The following is an 18,273-nucleotide window of genomic DNA, read 5'->3' as shown; positions in this document are numbered from 1 at the left end:
AGTCACTTTTAGCTCCTGGAGTGAACTACAGCAATAAACTGCTCATTAAGTTTCTGAATTTTACAGCTCAGCTTTTTAACAGTGAACTCAAAGCTAGAGATACACGATTGTGGAATGCCTTTTGTGAAAGTTTTTTCTTAATCCGGAATGGATTTCTGAGACCACTATTAAAAGAAAATATGGACACAACTAATAAGTAAATGGGTTTTAGGGTCCGGTGTGTTTTTACCAGTTAAGATAGACGTAAATTTGATGTATAACGCAACCCAAATCATCAATCTTTGAAAACCGGGTTAAATAAATTAGAATTAAGACGACTGAAATGTGAACCTTTTCTGGTCCATAACGAATTGAAAACATGCACGCACTTGCACGATCTTTTAAACCGTGTAAATGATTTGTCATTTCTGTCCATTCTGACAAACATTTGCAGCTTTAACTGCCCGACTCTTGAAAACTAGGTCTAAAACATTTTAAGGCATTCTCAACAAAATCATCACACTGATTGTCTTTGGTCATAGATGAACCTCCACGGCTTTTTGCTGCAGGCATTTCCAAACTAGGCTCTATATTATATTATATTTACAGATGATGAAAAAAGTCTTGAGGGGAAAAGGACCACTTGTTGAGTGCACTGCAACTGAATCTTGCTGCTACCAGATGCTCGGTGTAGTGTTAACCTGGTTGTCATAGCAGAAGCCCTTTCTTATGTTTTGATTGAGATATCCACAGGATTTTCTATGTGGCATGAAGCGAAATTTGTGTGGAAGTGGGGAAATTAACCGAATATTCACTTTCAGATGTGTGACCACCAAGGCTTGGTTCTCTTTGGCCTTTACAGGAACAGTAGAAGCCACATTATGATTTAGACTGAATGAACAGCATCTGGACACAGTGTAGAAACAAGGCTTATAGGTGTAGAGACTGTCACCCAGGAATAGAAGCTTCACTCCTCAGCCACAGGCCCATAAGTGGATCAGACAGAACAGCAGGTGGCTTCCAGCAAAGACAGTGAGGTCATCCTGGTTCCTCCAAGTCATTAGGACATTAATTTTGTGGCAAGTGTGGCTTTGTGAGACCGCCGAAGGCAAAGATCACTTAGAAATTCTGTTGTCGTCTCTTCTTTGCATCCATTGCATCCAGGATGGGCTGTCTCTTGGCAGTGTAGCGCTGCCTTAGCTCCTCGATCTCCCGCTCCATCATGGGATCCAAGGCACTCAGCCGCATCTGTAGCTCCTCAAAGTCCAAGTTCTTCAACTGGGTGACGGAAAAAAAAGAAACATTGATGGGAAACAATGAGTCATATTAAGTGTTGAGTTGTGTGTGTTATTTTAAGAACTGCTTCCGTTTTGGCTTTTTTTTTTCTTCCACTGAGATACAGCTCACTGTGAGTAACCTCAATTCAGACTCAAGACATTACTCACAAAGTCAAAGTCTCCGTCTTGAGGCACCTTCCAGTTGTCAGGGAACACATTCTTGGACTGGATGTGGTAACCGGGCTGCTCCTGCAGCTGGTTGTGATTGTAGTTCTCGTGCTGCTGGGCTGCCTTGTTTGAGTCCTGCTTATCAAAATAGTCCATGAAGGACGGACGTATTGGCTGCTGGGAGGTGGCGTGTCCTGTGGAGGAGGAAGACAATTATGTTCAAATTTATTTGAGACACTTAGTGCAAAGTGGAATTCCTTTAAACAACTTCACCAGCCATATATAGAAGAATACATTCATGTATCAAAACACGATGATAGTTTGCTGTGGGTTTTAAAGAAACACAGCATTCAGTGGATCATATTACTTCCCAATAATTACCAGGGATGTAACATTTACCTTCACCTCTAGTTTACAGGTGGATCTAAGATGAGGCTGCTTCTTCCTCTCCTATCAATCTTAAAAGTGTTGTTTTACATTTGTTCCTTTTTTTCTGCTCAGAATCCCATAACAATGTGTGTGTGCTCACTCTTCATGGATCCCTGATCTTCCTCTTCCTCATCATCACTGTTGATGACCATAGTGCCCAGGTCTGACTCCAACATGGTGCTGCTGTGTTCGATCATTGTCTGAGCTCCGTCACTCATGGTGCTAGTGGCCCTCATGGTCCCTGCACCCTCTGAGCCCGACTTCACCATAGTGTGAGAGTCCACCTCAGTCTCCTCCTCCTGAACGACACAAGACGATTACACATATAGCCTTCTCATAGACAACTGATGAGTGTAGCGCTCTCATGGATGATCTGGCTGGAACATCTCAGAATACATACAGAGTTGTCGTCCTCCTCCTCAAGCTCTCTCTGCTGCTCTTGCTGACGTTTGGCTTTCATCTCCATGGCTTCAGTTATCAGGTCTCTCAAAATTGTGACCGGCTTGGCCTGGCTGATGAAAGAGTGCTGGAATTTCAGAGAAATAAGTTATACACATGCATCTCTTGAAATTTTTTACCTATAGTTGCATGTTCTACTTTTACAGGTTTAAATCTCTACCTGTAGCAGCTGGGTTGCAGTTGCTCTCTGCTCTGGATTTTTCACCAGACACTTCTTGACAAAGTCTGTGAATTCATCTGACCAAAGCTCAGGCTTCCTGAAAGTTGGAGGAGGGTTTGTGGGAATCATGAAGATAGCCTGAGGAAGGAGACAGTCCGAGTTAAGTAACAAAAATGAGACGTGCTTTAGTTTAGCACCGGCTTCTTCAATGGTTAATATTATCACTCACTCTCATGGGATGGATGTCAGCATATGGAGGTTTTCCTTCTGCCATTTCTATAGAAGTAATGCCTAGGGACCAAATGTCAGCTACACAGTTGTAGCCTATCTCCTGAATCACCTCTGGGGCCATCCAGAATGGAGTACCAATCACAGTGTTTCTCTTTGCCATGGTGTCCTTTAGAGATACATGATACACTGGTGTAATCATAAAGTGCCAAGATAAAACGCTTAACAACAAGCTGTAAAACACTGATTAATAAGTTACCGTCAGTTGTCCAGCGACTCCAAAATCTGCAAGCTTGGCATGCCCTTCAGTGTTGAGAAGGATGTTTCCTGCCTTGATGTCCCGATGGATCTTTCTCATGAAGTGGAGATATTCAAGACCCTTCAGCGTGGACTTCAAGATAGTTGCAATCTCATCCTCCGTCAACTGATGTAGGAAGGAAAAAGAAATCAGAGATGAGATAAGCATCAAAAGCAACAATACTGTGCTGCTTTTCCAATAAATATCAGAGAAAATAAAATGCAGTGGAAAACCACTGTAAACACCCACCGTCTTGTTGCGCAGTCTGATGATATCAGAGACAGACCCGGCTCCACAGTATTCCATGACAATCCATAGGTCTGTGTTCTTAAAGTAGCTGCCATAATATTTTACCACATAGGGGCTGGAAGACAGAAAAAGAGTTTTCAAATAAAAAAAGGATAAAGTTTCATTTCAAAGAAGAGTAGAAGTGATAAAACCTTCAAGATCAATACAGCAGGTGGCTGAATAAGCTGCATTAACTAAAAGTACCATTCTCAGCTCAACTCAGTGAACAACAGTAGCAGTTATTATACTCTGAGGGCAAAGAGAAAAAAGATTTGATCCTTGTAAATGCTGCCATACCTGTCACACTGCTGCATGATGGAAATCTCCTTGATGATCTCCTGCAGATCAGACTCCACAGGGACCTGCTTTATGGCCACAACCTGGCCCGACTCCTTATGGATAGCTTTAAACACACTGCCATAGGAACTAAACACAGACACGAGAGTCCCAATATGTCCAGAATGCATTTTGCATGCAGATATATTAAAGCATTAACGTATAAAACAACAAGAGAGAGCCTAAATATTTCCAGTCAAAGCTGCACATGTGAAAACTGAAGTCAGTTGTGACAAATACATCTTACCCTTCACCAAGTTTTTCTAGAACATCGAACACTTCCTCTGGCTGTTTGGTCAGACTGTCTTCACTCAGCTTTTTGAGCTTGCTGTAAAAGAGGAATAAATAACTTGCAACTAAAAACAGTAGTGAAACCAAACTAAGGCATGGTACTAAAGCAGCATTTTTAATAAAGGTCACCATGATTTCCAGCACCTTGTACTAATGTTGCATACAGCAACAAAAATGTGTAATGTTTTTATTTCCCAATATGTGATATAATACATTTGGGTGCATCAAAAACTCTACAAACTGAAGAGATAATGTGGGAAATACATTTATAGTATCCCTTTACTGCAGTACTGAAAAACCTCTTGTTTTGTGGGGAAATTAATTCAAAACCACAAGATATACGTTTTACCATAAAAAATACGAAGAGGAAATTGGTAAATTCTCACATGATGATTTGTTCAAGTAGAACTGATAACTATGAATTTTACCATAATACATTACCTGCACAATTAATTATGTATTTCTGATTTATCAGTTAATATGCCATCTACCAACTAATAACAAATCTGTAAGATCCTTCAATTATGTAAATGTGACTGCTTATGACAGCACACAACATAAGAATTACATAGATAACCTCCCCCCAGAGATTGGTCAAATAAATAACATTAATATATATATAACACGACCCTAAAAAAGGCAATGGTCAACTTTGATAATATAACAGCATATAAACAATCTTTACTTTTACTTTATAATCTTTAAATGTTTATTTTAATGTAATTTCAATTCCTCGATGGGGGAATTCAGTCGTTGCAGCAACATGAAAGCAGTGTGAACAAAATAAAACAAACACTAACAAGTACTGTAGGTCCATGAATAAAAGAAGGAACAATTACTCAAGTACATAAAACAAAATGTGACAATTTATATATACATACATATAAATAGAGGATGCATATCTAGCACACGAGACATAAGTGCAATGTAGCCTTTAAGACCATGAAAATCAATGTTTAACACTTATATTCCCTGCAGGGAGGCTTCAAGTCCAAATATCGACTCATATCGAATTTCTCCTCAAAGATACCCTGATTTGATTTAGAGTTAAAATTTAAACGGACCTGGAATCCAACATAGATCAATACATATTGCTTGAAATGTTGTCCAAATGGGACATTTTAACCACCCATCCGTCTTAACTGAGAAGAAAGTTTAAGAGAAACTCGGCAAGCTAACTAAGTTAGCATTCAGCTAGCTTTCCGAAGCGGTGGTAGCTACCGCCTAGGTTAGCTCTTAAGCTAGTTCACGCTTGAAACCACAATTGAAACCGGTGGAATGTACACTAACCTTTTTGGCGCAGACGGCTCCATGATGAACAGCTTCAGAGTCGAAGAAAACAGCGGTCGAATAGTCACTTATGTCAGTTTTGGGGGCAATAGTGACGCTATTCACATTATCGACCGAATCACTGTTGTCAAAAAACTGGTGGTGGCAAACCAGCTGAGTGTCAGATGATGGACCATGTCGGAAGGACATTTCACCATGCCGCCCCCTGTTGGTGTGGAGGGCGAATAAAACGTCACCACGGCTTCTGTTTTTAAGAGGAACGGTGAATACTTGGTGAATATAAATAACTGCCGCAAACATTTAACATGTCATATACATACAGTAACCGCGCTGTCACTCAATGGAGCAAAAATTACACCGCAAACACATAATATTTCCTGACCAATCACAGTTCACTTTGCTTTGATGTGGACGGTACGGGTGTACGCATGCGTGCAGACAGCAGCGCGTGAGACATGAAAAGAGAGGTAAACAGCTAACCACCGGTGTCGTAAAAACGGTGAGTTTTGGTATGATTTCTACAGATTGGTTCAGCGTGGTTCACATTCACAGTGTACATTTGGTATTTTCTTGGTTCTTTGCGGCTCATTAAGTCCCCAAGTCGTGACGGTGTAGATTATCCCACGCTGTTCCAGTGTTAGCATGCTATACCGACACATCTGTGATGATGCTAACAGCCAGCTCTCTGTTTTTAAGGATATAAAATGGACCCACAGAAAGATGTACAACCACCCAAGCAGCAGCCAATGATCTACATATGTGGAGGTAAATCTTCTTTCTACTATGACTGTTATTTGTGTTTAGTGATGGCGAGAAGAAGTGGGTCTAGTGGGACATCATGAACCTGTCCCTGTTATGGTTATCCTAGTCCAAATGACTTGTGTTTCATGATATTAACTTACTAACTTACTACCTATTTACTTAAAGTCTATAAAGTGTAATTTAAGACGAGGTAAGGCACTATCCAGACACAGGGCGATTCCTAATTCTCTTTAATCTTCTTCCTGTCTTCTATTACAGAGTGTCACACTGAAAACGAAATTAAGGCCCGGGACCCAATCCGATGCAGAGAGTGTGGTTACAGAATCATGTACAAAAAGAGAACAAAGAGATGTATCCTTTAAATGCCCGTGTGAACACTGTGTGAAAGTGGAATTGATCTATGTGCTCTCAGTGTTTTATTAGTAATAGGCTCTATCCTGAACATATCCTAGAGCATTACTCTCCACTGTAGTAGAGCATATTAAACATATTATGTGTAAGGTTATAAAATGCACAAAAGGTTTTTTCATTATATAATTTATTTATGTTTAATTTCCTTGACTGTTTGATTTCAGTGGTTGTTTTTGATGCCAGATGAAGACGACGACAGGAGCTGTTCTTATGTGCTGTTTGTACTGTATTAGCATGTAAATAAATAAAACCTGACCCCATGTTTCCAAATTTGTTAAACCTAATGATTTCTCTCCTCCACTTAGGCTGTATTGTTTTTGTTTTATACTTGGTATTGATTGAAAGATTTGGTTCATTAAAAACATGATTTTCACTTTCCTAGACTGACTGTTTTCACTGTTGTTCATTATCATTATATTATTTAAATGGTAACAACTAAATTATACCAGGCCGGAGAACCAATTGAGAAATTGTTGTTTTTAAATCCAATTTCCCAAATCACATTTGTTTTCCTTTGTGACTGTGACCTCTTGAATCAGTGTTATACATAAATAAAGGTATATTTCACTGATCAAATTTCTGAGTAAACAGGTGTAAGCAATAAAGGCTAATAGTATAACTTTGTATTATAATCCGATTAACACTATAACACAGTGTTATATCTATTTTAATGTTATTGACTGTTTTCGAATGTAGGAACAGTGTAAAATGTAGTAATATTTATTGGTGAAGTGCTGCAGAAGAATATCCCGCACCTCACCTTTGCACATTTAAAAAACAGTCAATAACATTAAAATAGATAAAACACTGTGTGAAATAATAATTGGATTATAATACAGTTATATAGTTATACTATTAGCCTTTATTGCTTCCAGCTATACATATACATACATGCGTATATGTATATGTATATACATATACATATATATATATATATATATATATACATATATATATATATATATATATATACATATATATATATATATATATATATATATATATATATATATATATATATATATATATATATATATATATATATATATATATATATATATATATATATACATATATATATATACATATATATATATATATATATATATATATATATATATATATACATATATACATATATATATATATATATATATATATATATATATATACATATATATATATACATATATATATATACATATATATATATATATATATATATATATATATACATACATATATATACATATATATATATATATATATATATATATATATATATATATATATATATATATATATATATATATATATCACTAAAATGTTACACACTGGACCTTTAAGTGAGTGTGTCCCATCATAGCTGTCCTACTGCAGCACTGCATCACGATGGCACCTCCCCCCCCTTATGTGACGTAACAGCTGACATCCCATCTGGGGGGGGCGTGTCTTAACAGAAATCCCCGGCTAGGAACAGATGCAGCTGCAGTTCAGAGAGAGGGTGAGGTAGGGAGGCAAGACGAGTTCGCACATACTGCGGAGGGAGTGCAGCTATGGGGAACACGCAGGAGAAACCCTCAGGCAGTGGAGGAGCGAGGCTGGATCAGGCCACAGCAGGGAACGGCACCAGAAGCTGGGGTGGAGGCAGCACGGACAAGCCCCACACTCAGGGATTTCCAAAGAAGGGGATGGCCAACGGCACGCAGAGGGATAACAGCCCTGCTGGTGGACAACCGGAGCAGAGCAGCCCTGCAGTGGACACAAGTTACCTGGACGCTCCTGCTGGGGCCCTTCCTCCTCACCTGGCTCGCCTCAAGAATGAGGGAAACCATCTCTTCAAACACGGACAGTTTGGAGATGCTTTGGATAAGTACACTCAGGCCATTGATGGTTGTGTGGCAGCAGGTGAGCAAAATACGAACAATGTGCTTGTTTTCCTGGAGTCAACATCACAGTGTTTCATTCAGACACAAATGTTGATTGATACATTACAGGAAAAAAAAGGAAATTATACAATATGTCTATAAAATGTAAACAACATTACTGGTGTAAATAACAGTTTATGGTTAAAAAAAAGCTAACATCAAAGTAAAAAATGAATTAAACGAGTAATAGTAGTAATTAAACTCAAATATCACTGGGCCAACTTTGAATCTCATATCTGTCATCAGATTGTTCAGCAGCACTGACAGGATATAGTCTTATTACCAATCTTTGAGACTGATTTGCAAAAAAATATGTGATGATGCTCTTTTGAAAAATCTATCGTAGGTTGATTAGAATTCTACAGGGGTAAGAGCACTGTGTGCTGACATTAGTTTTGCAGGCTCTGAAGCAGTGTATCGTGACTGATGTTCTGCTAGAGGTTGTGAAAGTGTAGAAGAGGTCCAGCAGAGAAAGGACAGGGGAGGAAATCACTCTGCCCAGAAGGACACATTCATTCATCTGTCCACCGTTCTCCGCCTCAGCATCTCTGCTCAGTCTGATGACTTTAAATTGAACCGATTGTGTTGTGGTGTCTTGATTTCACTTTCGTCTGCAGCTCTCAGTCCAGATCATCGACAACGGAGTGGAGCGAGTGTCGAATTAAATATTTTATACATAGTCCAAAGATGACGTGAGTGTTGTTCCAGTGTCTGGTCTTTCTGATGAGTGCTTATTGTCCCCCTGCAGGCACTGATAGTCCAGAAGACCTGTGTATCCTCTACTCAAACAGAGCCGCCTGTTACCTGAAGGATGGAAACAGCTCAGAGTGCATAGACGACTGCACCAAGTATGTGACCAGTGATCAGATACGTGTGCGTTTATGTCTCTACGTGTTCATCTCAAAACAAATCTGTTCGGTTAACTTTTACATTCCACCTACTTCAGAAAAGGCTGATCAGGTCCATCAACTCCACACGTCTCTCTGTATTTCTCAGTATAGCAGCGTTTAGATTTTGTGCAACATTCTGAAGTGATTTGCTAGTAAAGTCAGACGACTGAAGACAGGTTTGAGTCTGACTAAAAAACACCAAGTAGTGCCCACAAAAAAAGATAGTATTGCTAGTATTGCTCGAAAGAGCCTGTTTTGGTGAGTTTAAATGTTCACTGTTGCTATTACACAACATGTTTTACATCAAACATACAGATATTAAAATAATGACCTAATCATTACATACAATAATGACAGTCAGCATTGTGCGAGAGGTGGTAGATGTGGCTCTTTAACTGATATGTCTATTACATTTCTAGTAATCACATCAAACTCAGACAGACAGAGAGACGTTCCTTGCATTTTTAACATAGTTACTGTTCACAAAGGTCAAACAAACAAAGGTTCAATATTACTTTTCTCATTTTTGATTTACTTTTTTAAATTTTAATTAACCATTAAAACTTTGAACCTATCATGCAATCGTTTGCAGTTTATTCACATATCATAATCTCCATGCCATCCAGGAGCCTGATGTTTATTTGAACTTCATCATTCAAAAAAACCCAGGGAGATGAATAGAGAGATTATTATAAAAGAAAAAAATGCTTTTCCTTTCACTGCACCTACAGCTGACAGCAGCGTGATAGTGTGCCTGTGGAAATGGCATATTTGCTTTGTAATTAGTTCATAATGCCTTCTGTGTGACTGCCAGTGACCACTGGCTCAAACAGGGACTGATCCACTTTTACACAGAATGTTTTAGAGTGTTATAAATTAATGCATCAGCAGTTTTTGACGCACAGAGGTTGTTTTTCATTGCTGTACTTTATGAATAGAACGTCTCAGGTCATCCCTTCTGTGACACAGTAGGCGTAGAGGGTTTCATCCTCTGTCCCTGCATTTTTCTGATCCTCTTAGGGCTTTGGAGCTGCAGCCGTACTCATTGAAGCCCTTGTTACGTCGCGCTATGGCGTACGAGTCACTGGAGCGCTACAAAAAAGCCTACGTGGATTATAAGACTGTGCTGCAGATGGACACAGGAGTGCAGGCGGCTCACGACAGTGTCCACAGGTCAGCTCAATCTGCAGAACTCTAGCTACCTTTGTCTGGATGTTTGTAACGTTTAGTATGAATGAGAGCTATTTATGCTTTCTGTTTTCACAGTGTGTTTATAAAACACATTCTTAGCTTGTGCTGTAATTTCATTAAGCTCAGTTATTATAATATTTATGTTGCATGGACAACGTTTAACACTTAATTCCATTATACGTGCTTGATCTTCCCTGAGCACAGTATTACCAGTATTGACTGGGTCAAGATGTTGTCTCAAATCAGACAAATCAGCTGCTGTAGTTTTCAGGTTAATATGAAGTGGCAAGGAGAATTTGTTCAATATATATATATAAAAAACACAAATTCTGGATTGATGGCTGTGAAGAAAATGTCTGCAGAAAATTAGGAAAATAATATCACAGAAACACAGTTTCATTTATAGATAAACCAAAAAGTAGGTTTTTAAAATGTAATTGTATGTTACTCTCAGAACGGATTTACTGTAAAATCATCAATCAAAAAAAATAAATATATATATATATATATATATATATATATATATATATATATATATATATATATATATATATATATATATATATATATATATATACATATATATATTTTTTTGTTTGTTTTTTAAAGATAACTAAGACAAAAAGGAAGAAGTGAGTTTCTCAATGTCAATACTTAAAACAACCACAACAACAGAGAGGGTCAGGTGTCTCCTGAAAGCAGCTGTTGTAATGGTCAGGTTAATAGTGACAGGGAACAGATTTTGGTCTAGACCACAGAGTGACTGCAAAAAAAACCAACCCTTTATTCAAATTCTGGCCCTGGAAGGAAGCAGACCAGGAGGGAACAAGGCTTCTAAACCAGGGTTCTGCAACCTTTAGTATTAAAAGAGACATTTTTAGCTGGCTTCTCCACCCAGATGCATTTAATCTGGAGAAAAGAACTATAGTTTGTCGCATTTATGAAATTGAAGAACTACAAAAAGGAAACTGCTGACATGTTTTTGCCTGTTAACAAAGGAAAAACACCAAACTCTTATGAAGTGATGAAAAAAACTGACCTACTGTGAAATAAAACAGATAACTATGGAGATCTATTTGAGTCCCCAGCAACCCTGGGTTAAACCTGGCATAATTATGTGGATCCGAAGATGGACAAGACTCTTTTGAGGTTTTCAATATCGCATTTGACGAAGACAAGTATAGGTTGTGACACATTTTTAAGTGGACAAAATATGAAACCACTTCCATTTATCTGTTTGATCTCTACAAAAGAAGCGTTCACTTTGAAAGATATAATGAAAATAAGATAACAAAAAATAAACAGTGTTTTTCTCAAAGCTACAGGGAGCCATAGGTTGCAGACCCCCTCACTGAACTACTGGGAGAGTTTCTTATGATTATTATTAATAATCCAAACCTTTCACATTTGAAACTCCTCAGAGACTCACATCCTCACCCGTTTTGTCCTCTTTGTCTCTTCCTTCTTCAGAATCACTAAGATGCTGATCGAGCAGGACGGGCCTGAGTGGAGAGAAAAGCTTCCTGAGATTCCCGCCGTCCCACTTTCTGTCCAGCACCAACACAGACAGAAACCAATCAGCATTGAGCTGGCCCAGGCCCGAGCCGCCAGGGCTGCACAGGACGAGGGTGAGTCATGTTATTTCTTCAGCTGTTGGTGTCTACAAAATAATAATAATAATAATGGTATTATTATTTATAATAAATGTAACTTTTCAAGCTAAAGAAAAGTGTGCTTTGCTGATGAAAAGGAATACAGAATAAAACAGGAAAACACAAGAACGTGAAAGCACTGACCCCATAATAAATGTATATGTGAAAATAATAAGAAAATTCTATAAAAACATTTAGTTTAAAGACAAACATTTGTTGCTATAATAACAAAAAAAACTAGTATAAAACACCTGCACAATTACAATGTATTATTATTAAAATATATAATGAACTTTATCTGGTAAAATATGAGCGTTTGTGTCATAAAAGTGTATTTTTTAAAAACATGTATCATTCACACTCAAGCTTACATCACTCAGAATTACACATTTATACCAATCACAATTTCAGGTTTGAAAAAGACATTCTATTGTATTTGATGTCTTTTTCTTATGTAACATATTTAGTTGACTCAAATGATAAATAATTATTAGTTTAGTTATTAATGAAGTTAGTTATTATACACATACTAAAATATATTTACCACCACATCTGGCCAAACAAATTAATGATCTAAATATTGTCAAATTACACCAGTGAATTATTGAATCAAAAGGCAGCAGCAGACGTCAGTCAAGGATTTGATGAAGGATCGCCTGCTGTGTGTGTGTGTGTGTGCACGTGTGTGTGTGCACGTGTGTGTGTGCACGTGTGTGTGTCTGGTTGAACTAGTAATCAATAATGCAGATGTAGTGCGATCCACACCGAGCATAGTGCTGCTGTAATGGAACAATCCAGGTCAGGTTTCCTGCTCACACAGACCAGAAGACTCTACATGTATCACACATTCTAATTCAAATGTTAATATTATGCAGTGTAGTACACACCTACAAAAACAAACATTTACACTTGCAGATAAACCGGTCTTGTTTTTTTTTTTTTGTTTTTTTTTAAATTCAGCACAGGACATCCAGGATTTCAATCTTGCCCTGTTCAATATTACTTTTATGTAGTTGACTGTGTACGACTTCATGGCTGCACCACAATCAGCTATAAGCTTGTCTTTCACCTGTGGTCCCCGAGAAACAACATCTCTGCAAGAGAATAAAAATACATAAATGATCAGTGACTATAACACATGCTGTGTATCCCAGTGCATCCGTGTGTGCTGCTGTTGCTAGGGAGATGAGAGAACATGATTGTCAGTGTTTAACACATACTATTAGCTGGTAGAATCCTAATTTGTTTATTATTTGATGCTATAGGAGAAATTATGTGATACGAATTAATGCAATAATCTTCATATTATAGTCAAAGTTAGCCAAATGTTACCTGTAACATAATTCAACTAACAGTTTGGATAAAACAGGGACTTTTGACTATGAGGTGCTGGATATTGTGGGAGCATATTAACCATTAAAGGTGCCATATATAAGAATGTGGCCAAAAGCAGTTACTAAATTCAAATTCAAAATACCGAGGTCTTTTAGGTGTCGTTTTCTGACGTAACTGGCAACCGTGGTTGCGAGGCAGCTGAGACTCTACTGACTGCAATGATTAGTAGACAGCGGTAGGTGGCGCCACATGCCAAAACATGATTTCAAAACATAAACATGATTTTCAGTCTGCAAAATATTTTTTTTAATGCAAATATTGTGGCTGTACTGTTGTTGTTGGTGAGTTCAGTTTGTCATATTAACATTATTCCTGAGTCTCTGTGAAATATTTGGAGGATTTTATGGCCAGTTGCTTTAGATTTATTACATAATGCACCTTTAAATTAGTCTTACGTAAGTTTTAAACCTTTCCTAAATCTCCTTAACAAATTAGCAAACATTTTGACTGTAGCCATGCTAACGGCGCTTAAGGAACTAAAGGAGCTAAAGGCGCTAACAGAGCTAACTGGTAAACTTCATAATGAAACAACACATTCCAAATAAATAAAATAAGGACCAGTCAAGTGTTATTGAAGTGTAAAATGTGCTTTATACTACATAAATGTTGCAGTGTGTATAAGTATTAAAATGGCAGATAAAACTTTGAAACCTGACCATAAAGAACCTTTAAAAACATATATTGCAGCAGTTAAAAGATGAAAACAAATGTTAAACCGCTTGATTGTCTCTCTATAGAATAACAGTTAGGGCTGACCTGCGTTCACTCACTGCTGCTCTATATAAAGCTGATGTAAGCGAGCATTGTGCTTTAAATAGCCACAGGCCATTATTGCAGTGTAGTTGAGTTATTGATGAATTAAAATTAAAAATGATATGGCTCTCCTGACGCTCACAACTCTTCCGGTCTTCCTGAAGCTAAAGAGCCTAAAGTCTGTATAGAGCATGGTTTTATATCAGTGTGTAGGTTTGTTCTCTTCAATCTAACAAACTGCATAAGCTTTGACTTTGATAGATTGGTTATATTTATCCTTTGTAACTGTTTCAGTGGTGAATGAACTGGATTGTGTTTGTATTGAACAGTTTATTTTCTCTTTGATAAATTGACGGCTGGTGTTGCAGTTGTGTACTAAAAGCAGGTAAAATACTGGCCAAGTGTTTCGATGGCGTGTTGAGTCAGTTGTCTTATCTTCCTGGATAAATAATTTAGACTTTATATCAATTATTAGGTGGCTTGTTAACGACCAGGTCATGATTTAGTGGGTTTCTGTATTTTCTGGCTCTCTCAGCACAGCAGAGCGCTCGGTAAGCAGGTCGTCTGCGATCTGACTCACTCAGACTGACAGATCTCATCCGTTTGTGCTGAACTGATGGAGAAAACGCACACACGTTCAATACAGTCTGATTCTAACTGTATCTGTAGCCTGGCTTTAATTAGAGACAATGAAGCTTGTATTAGATTTAGTTACATCATAATACATTTATTCTGACCCTCCTCCTTTAAAAGAGTTCTTATCGTTACACAACGACAACTACAGCGACCAGCAAACATGACTGTGCGATACAGTGCTGGTCAACACAGCCTTTTCTCTTTACAGCAGTGTTTCCTCTGCCCTGCTCCAACAAACCTGATTCAAATGAATGGGTCGTTGTCAGGCTTTAGCAGAGCTCGATGACGAGCTGACCATTTGAAACAGACGTGTCAGAGCAGGGAAACATCTAAAACATGCAGGGCAGTGGTCCCTGAGGACCAGGATTGAGAAACACTGCTTTAGACCAAATAACATTTGAAGCACAAGACCCAGTGAGTCCTACAGTGTTGCTGCTTTAAAATCGACAGTGAAATCATGGCTCATTTTATCCCAGTCATCTGCACTTAATGCATTAATGCTTCATTTTTTGTCTTAATGTTGTGAAGCTGTTTTTTAAAATAGTGTTATTGTGATGTATTATGGTGAGAATATGTGTTGCCTTTGTTTGCATGTATCTTATACTTATCTATTAACCCTTAGAACATTGTTTTCCATTACTATGTTTAAAAGTACAGTATATACAGAAGCCAGAAGACTATGCAATATAGAGTGTCTTATATCCTTTTTTCAGCACAACCTAGACAATCTGATGAAAAAAAAAAACATTGATTTTCACCAACTATATAAACACACCTGAGCAAAAAGTACTATGTAAATGTTTAAAATATGATTGAATTAGTGAAATTTGGAAATACGTCACAGTTCACAGATGTTTTTATGAATAAAAAGAAAAGAAAAACGGTTTATTTTGTGACTTCTGCACAGTTATTGCTATTTTATAATATAAAATGAATCAGAACTTTCACTCAACAACACATAAGAAGAATAAAAAAAAAACACATTTTCTGAATACGTGACCTATAAACACCCCCCCTCCCCATGTTGTCCATATAAGGAGTTGTGTATTATTCCCACAGCATATTTACCATGGGTGCACCTGCGGCACAGATTTGTGCCGCGTGAGCACTAAGGGTTTAAATTAGCTTATGGTGCAGCCATGCAGCTGTACACTGTTCTGTCAAATAAACTAGTTAACAAATAAACTAATGCACTTTCCCTCACCCGTCTTGTTATTGAATTGTGATTTTGTTTTTCTCAATAGTGAGGAGAAAAGAGGCTCAGTTCAATTTACTGAAACAGAAAGGCAACGATCTGGTGAAGAAAGGTCACTTTCAGGAGGCACTGGAGAAGTACAATGAATGTCTCACCATGAGATCTGATGAATGTGCCGTCTTTACCAACAGGTGAGCATACAACAACACTTCTGTGTAGAATCACAAGCAGAAACTGTGACGCCGTCGTCTTCAAGTTCTACATTTTAGGATCAGGAAATGATTTGTCACAACACAGAAAAGATCAGCTCTGCGTCAAAGTCACAGCACTGTTTCTTCTAATCCTCACGTATACTCGTTCCATAATTTACAGTCAGTCAAACAGCAGCTGGGGATTATAGGACCACATTATTATATCAGACAGTAGAGGGCACCACATAATCACCAAGATCCCAACTCTAGTCTGTTCATAACTCTATCAAGATCAAATGTATTCTTGTGTGTGAGACTGAGAGCAGTTGATTTTTAAAACACTACTATATATACACTAGTATATAATACTATATTCTGCTAAATTTTGGATGATTTTATCAGTTTAATGTAACTTTAGTTTTACAGCTTCATGTGAAATTGAGAAGCAGGTGTGGTTTTCCATTTACAGTCAAAGTGAATTGACAGGGGAGTGCGAGTCTCATCTTTATGTATTTGTTCAAGCTTCGGGACAGAAGCTGTGTGTGTGTGTGTGTGTTTGCGGTTCAGTGCATTAATGATAAACGAACATGATAAATAAAACAAATGTTTGACAGGTGGCTGGTGTCCTGATAACAGCAACTTTGTCAGTCGTGGTTTACATAAGAGGAAATATACTTATACGACACAAAAATATCCATATTAGGTCAGTTAATGAGTCAATGAGACTATTAACAAAAACATGATGTTAATGATGTCAGTGTTGGGAATTAATACTTTTTTTTTTTTTTACATGAATTAAACCAAGTAGGTAACATTTAACATCATAGTGCAGTGATGATATGACTATAGTATGGTAATCATTTTGAAATAATAAAAAGTAATAATACCATACAGTAATGTCATATTTCTATTTTAATTATAGTCATTACAATGTGAATAAATTACAATGATGGTATAGTTATAATTCTCATTAGTAATTACCTGGATTTTACTTTGGAAAGAACTAGGGATGAGCCAGTACGATACACGGTATAGGTATCGCTCCAATATTGGTCAAAATCCCTGGATCGGATACAGTACAAAAGTCCTATATATATCACATGCTTCACTATGCACAGACTGTAAAAATGTAAATAGAAATCAGCAACAGCATTCAACTTTCAGCACAAATGTGTTGTGAACATCTTCATAGTTTAAAAGGTCTAAAATGACTGATATCGGTGTTGGTACATGCTCACTATTGTTATTACCAAGCTAGAAATTGTATTAAAAATACAATGATGTTACCATAATATTACCTGCCTACTACAACATTACAATACTATTACCCTGTACTGTAATGTGGTGAGTGACCAGATTACTTTTCTCTCAATGATTAAGAATAAAACATGTTCATATGTAGATATCCTTGTGTTGTTGTGCAGTCACATGAACTGAACATGCAATGACAATGTTGTGCTGACACGTGTCACTCTTTGACTCCAGAGCCATTTGCTTTCTGAGGCTGAATCGCTTTGACGAGGCCAAACAGGACTGCGACTCTGCTCTGCAGCTGGAGCCGAGCAACAAGAAAGCCTTCTACAGACGAGCCCTGGCCCATAAAGGTTTACAGGTACACAGATACAGATGCATCATCTTTGTCCTATATATGGTATTGGAAGGTTGTTGTTTTTTTTTTTTTAATGTTGTCGATATGGTCGCACATGCAGGACTATCTGTCAGCTAGCACTGACCTGCAGGAAGTCCTCCAGCTGGACCCAAACGTCCGCGAGGCCGAGCAGGAGCTGGAGGTGGTGACTGGTTTGCTGAGGCAGAGCCTGATGAAGAGCACTGCACACACACCGAGGGTAAGAGATTCACATTCACAAAAACTCACATTTATCTAAGCTGTAATTTGCAAATAAAGAATTAAAGCATACTATTCTGCTGATGTCCTCCAGGTTTGACGTCTCCCTCTGGATCAATAAACAGGTGTGGACTTGTATTATACTCTTAGCAGCTGTGGAGGGGAAAAAAACACTATTTTTAAAGCCATCAACTTGAGTAAGTAAGACCTGTGAAAACAG

At 37.7% G+C, this 18,273-nt stretch overlaps 3 protein-coding genes across 4 annotated transcripts; 2 read left to right on the top strand and 1 right to left on the bottom strand.

The window, feature by feature from the left end:
- Positions 1-114: 114 nt before the first annotated feature.
- Positions 115-5,335, bottom strand: stk3 (serine/threonine kinase 3). Of its 2 annotated transcripts, none has more exons than XM_083900285.1 (11): positions 5,204-5,335; positions 3,870-3,950; positions 3,584-3,712; positions 3,248-3,362; positions 2,960-3,124; positions 2,702-2,869; positions 2,473-2,610; positions 2,254-2,379; positions 1,954-2,152; positions 1,425-1,618; positions 115-1,257 (listed from the first exon to the last, which is right to left on the bottom strand). In XM_083900285.1, the coding sequence occupies exons 1-11, from the start codon at positions 5,224-5,226 to the stop codon at positions 1,099-1,101; spliced, it is 1,497 nt and encodes a 498-aa protein (XP_083756411.1). In that variant the 5' UTR covers positions 5,227-5,335; the 3' UTR covers positions 115-1,098. The 2 variants fall into 2 exon arrangements, with proteins under 2 accessions (XP_083756411.1, XP_083756412.1); XM_083900286.1 differs by having other exon boundaries at positions 1,954-2,149.
- Positions 5,336-5,618: 283 nt separating this feature from the next.
- Positions 5,619-6,806, top strand: polr2k (RNA polymerase II, I and III subunit K). Its single transcript, XM_083899674.1, has 4 exons — positions 5,619-5,702; positions 5,900-5,968; positions 6,224-6,316; positions 6,541-6,806. Exons 2-4 carry the CDS (start codon positions 5,908-5,910, stop codon positions 6,561-6,563), a joined length of 177 nt encoding a protein of 58 aa, XP_083755800.1. The 5' UTR covers positions 5,619-5,702; positions 5,900-5,907; the 3' UTR covers positions 6,564-6,806.
- Positions 6,807-7,932: 1,126 nt separating this feature from the next.
- On the top strand, positions 7,933-18,273 carry LOC310936089 (sperm-associated antigen 1A-like; the record flags this gene model as incomplete). Its single annotated transcript, XM_083900125.1, has 8 exons — positions 7,933-8,284; positions 9,053-9,152; positions 10,215-10,367; positions 11,856-12,013; positions 16,066-16,207; positions 17,693-17,819; positions 17,917-18,054; positions 18,148-18,273. The coding sequence occupies 8 exons, from the start codon at positions 7,933-7,935 to the stop codon at positions 18,151-18,153; spliced, it is 1,176 nt and encodes a 391-aa protein (XP_083756251.1). The 3' UTR covers positions 18,154-18,273.

Source organism: Microchirus variegatus, assembly GCF_963457635.1.
Source record: "Microchirus variegatus genome assembly, chromosome: 13".
Classification (NCBI taxonomy): Eukaryota; Metazoa; Chordata; class Actinopteri; order Pleuronectiformes; family Soleidae; genus Microchirus; species Microchirus variegatus.
Note: the sequence above shows the minus strand (reverse complement) of the source record. Positions and strands in the feature narration are given on the sequence as shown.

Coding starts and splice junctions, on each gene's coding strand:
- stk3 (XM_083900285.1), bottom strand. CDS start 5,226: ATGGAGCCGTCTGCGCCAAAAAG. Junction 3,363..3,583: donor ATCATGCAGCAGTGTGACAG/GTATGGCAGCAT, acceptor TCTGTCTTCCAG/CCCCTATGTGGTAAAATATT. Junction 1,619..1,953: donor AGATCAGGGATCCATGAAGA/GTGAGCACACAC, acceptor CCTCCTCCACAG/GACACGCCACCTCCCAGCAG.
- polr2k (XM_083899674.1), top strand. CDS start 5,908: ATGGACCCACAGAAAGATGTACAACCACCCAAGCAGCAGCCAATGATC. Junction 5,969..6,223: donor AATGATCTACATATGTGGAG/GTAAATCTTCTT, acceptor CTTCTATTACAG/AGTGTCACACTGAAAACGAA. Junction 6,317..6,540: donor CAAAAAGAGAACAAAGAGAT/GTATCCTTTAAA, acceptor GTTTGATTTCAG/TGGTTGTTTTTGATGCCAGA.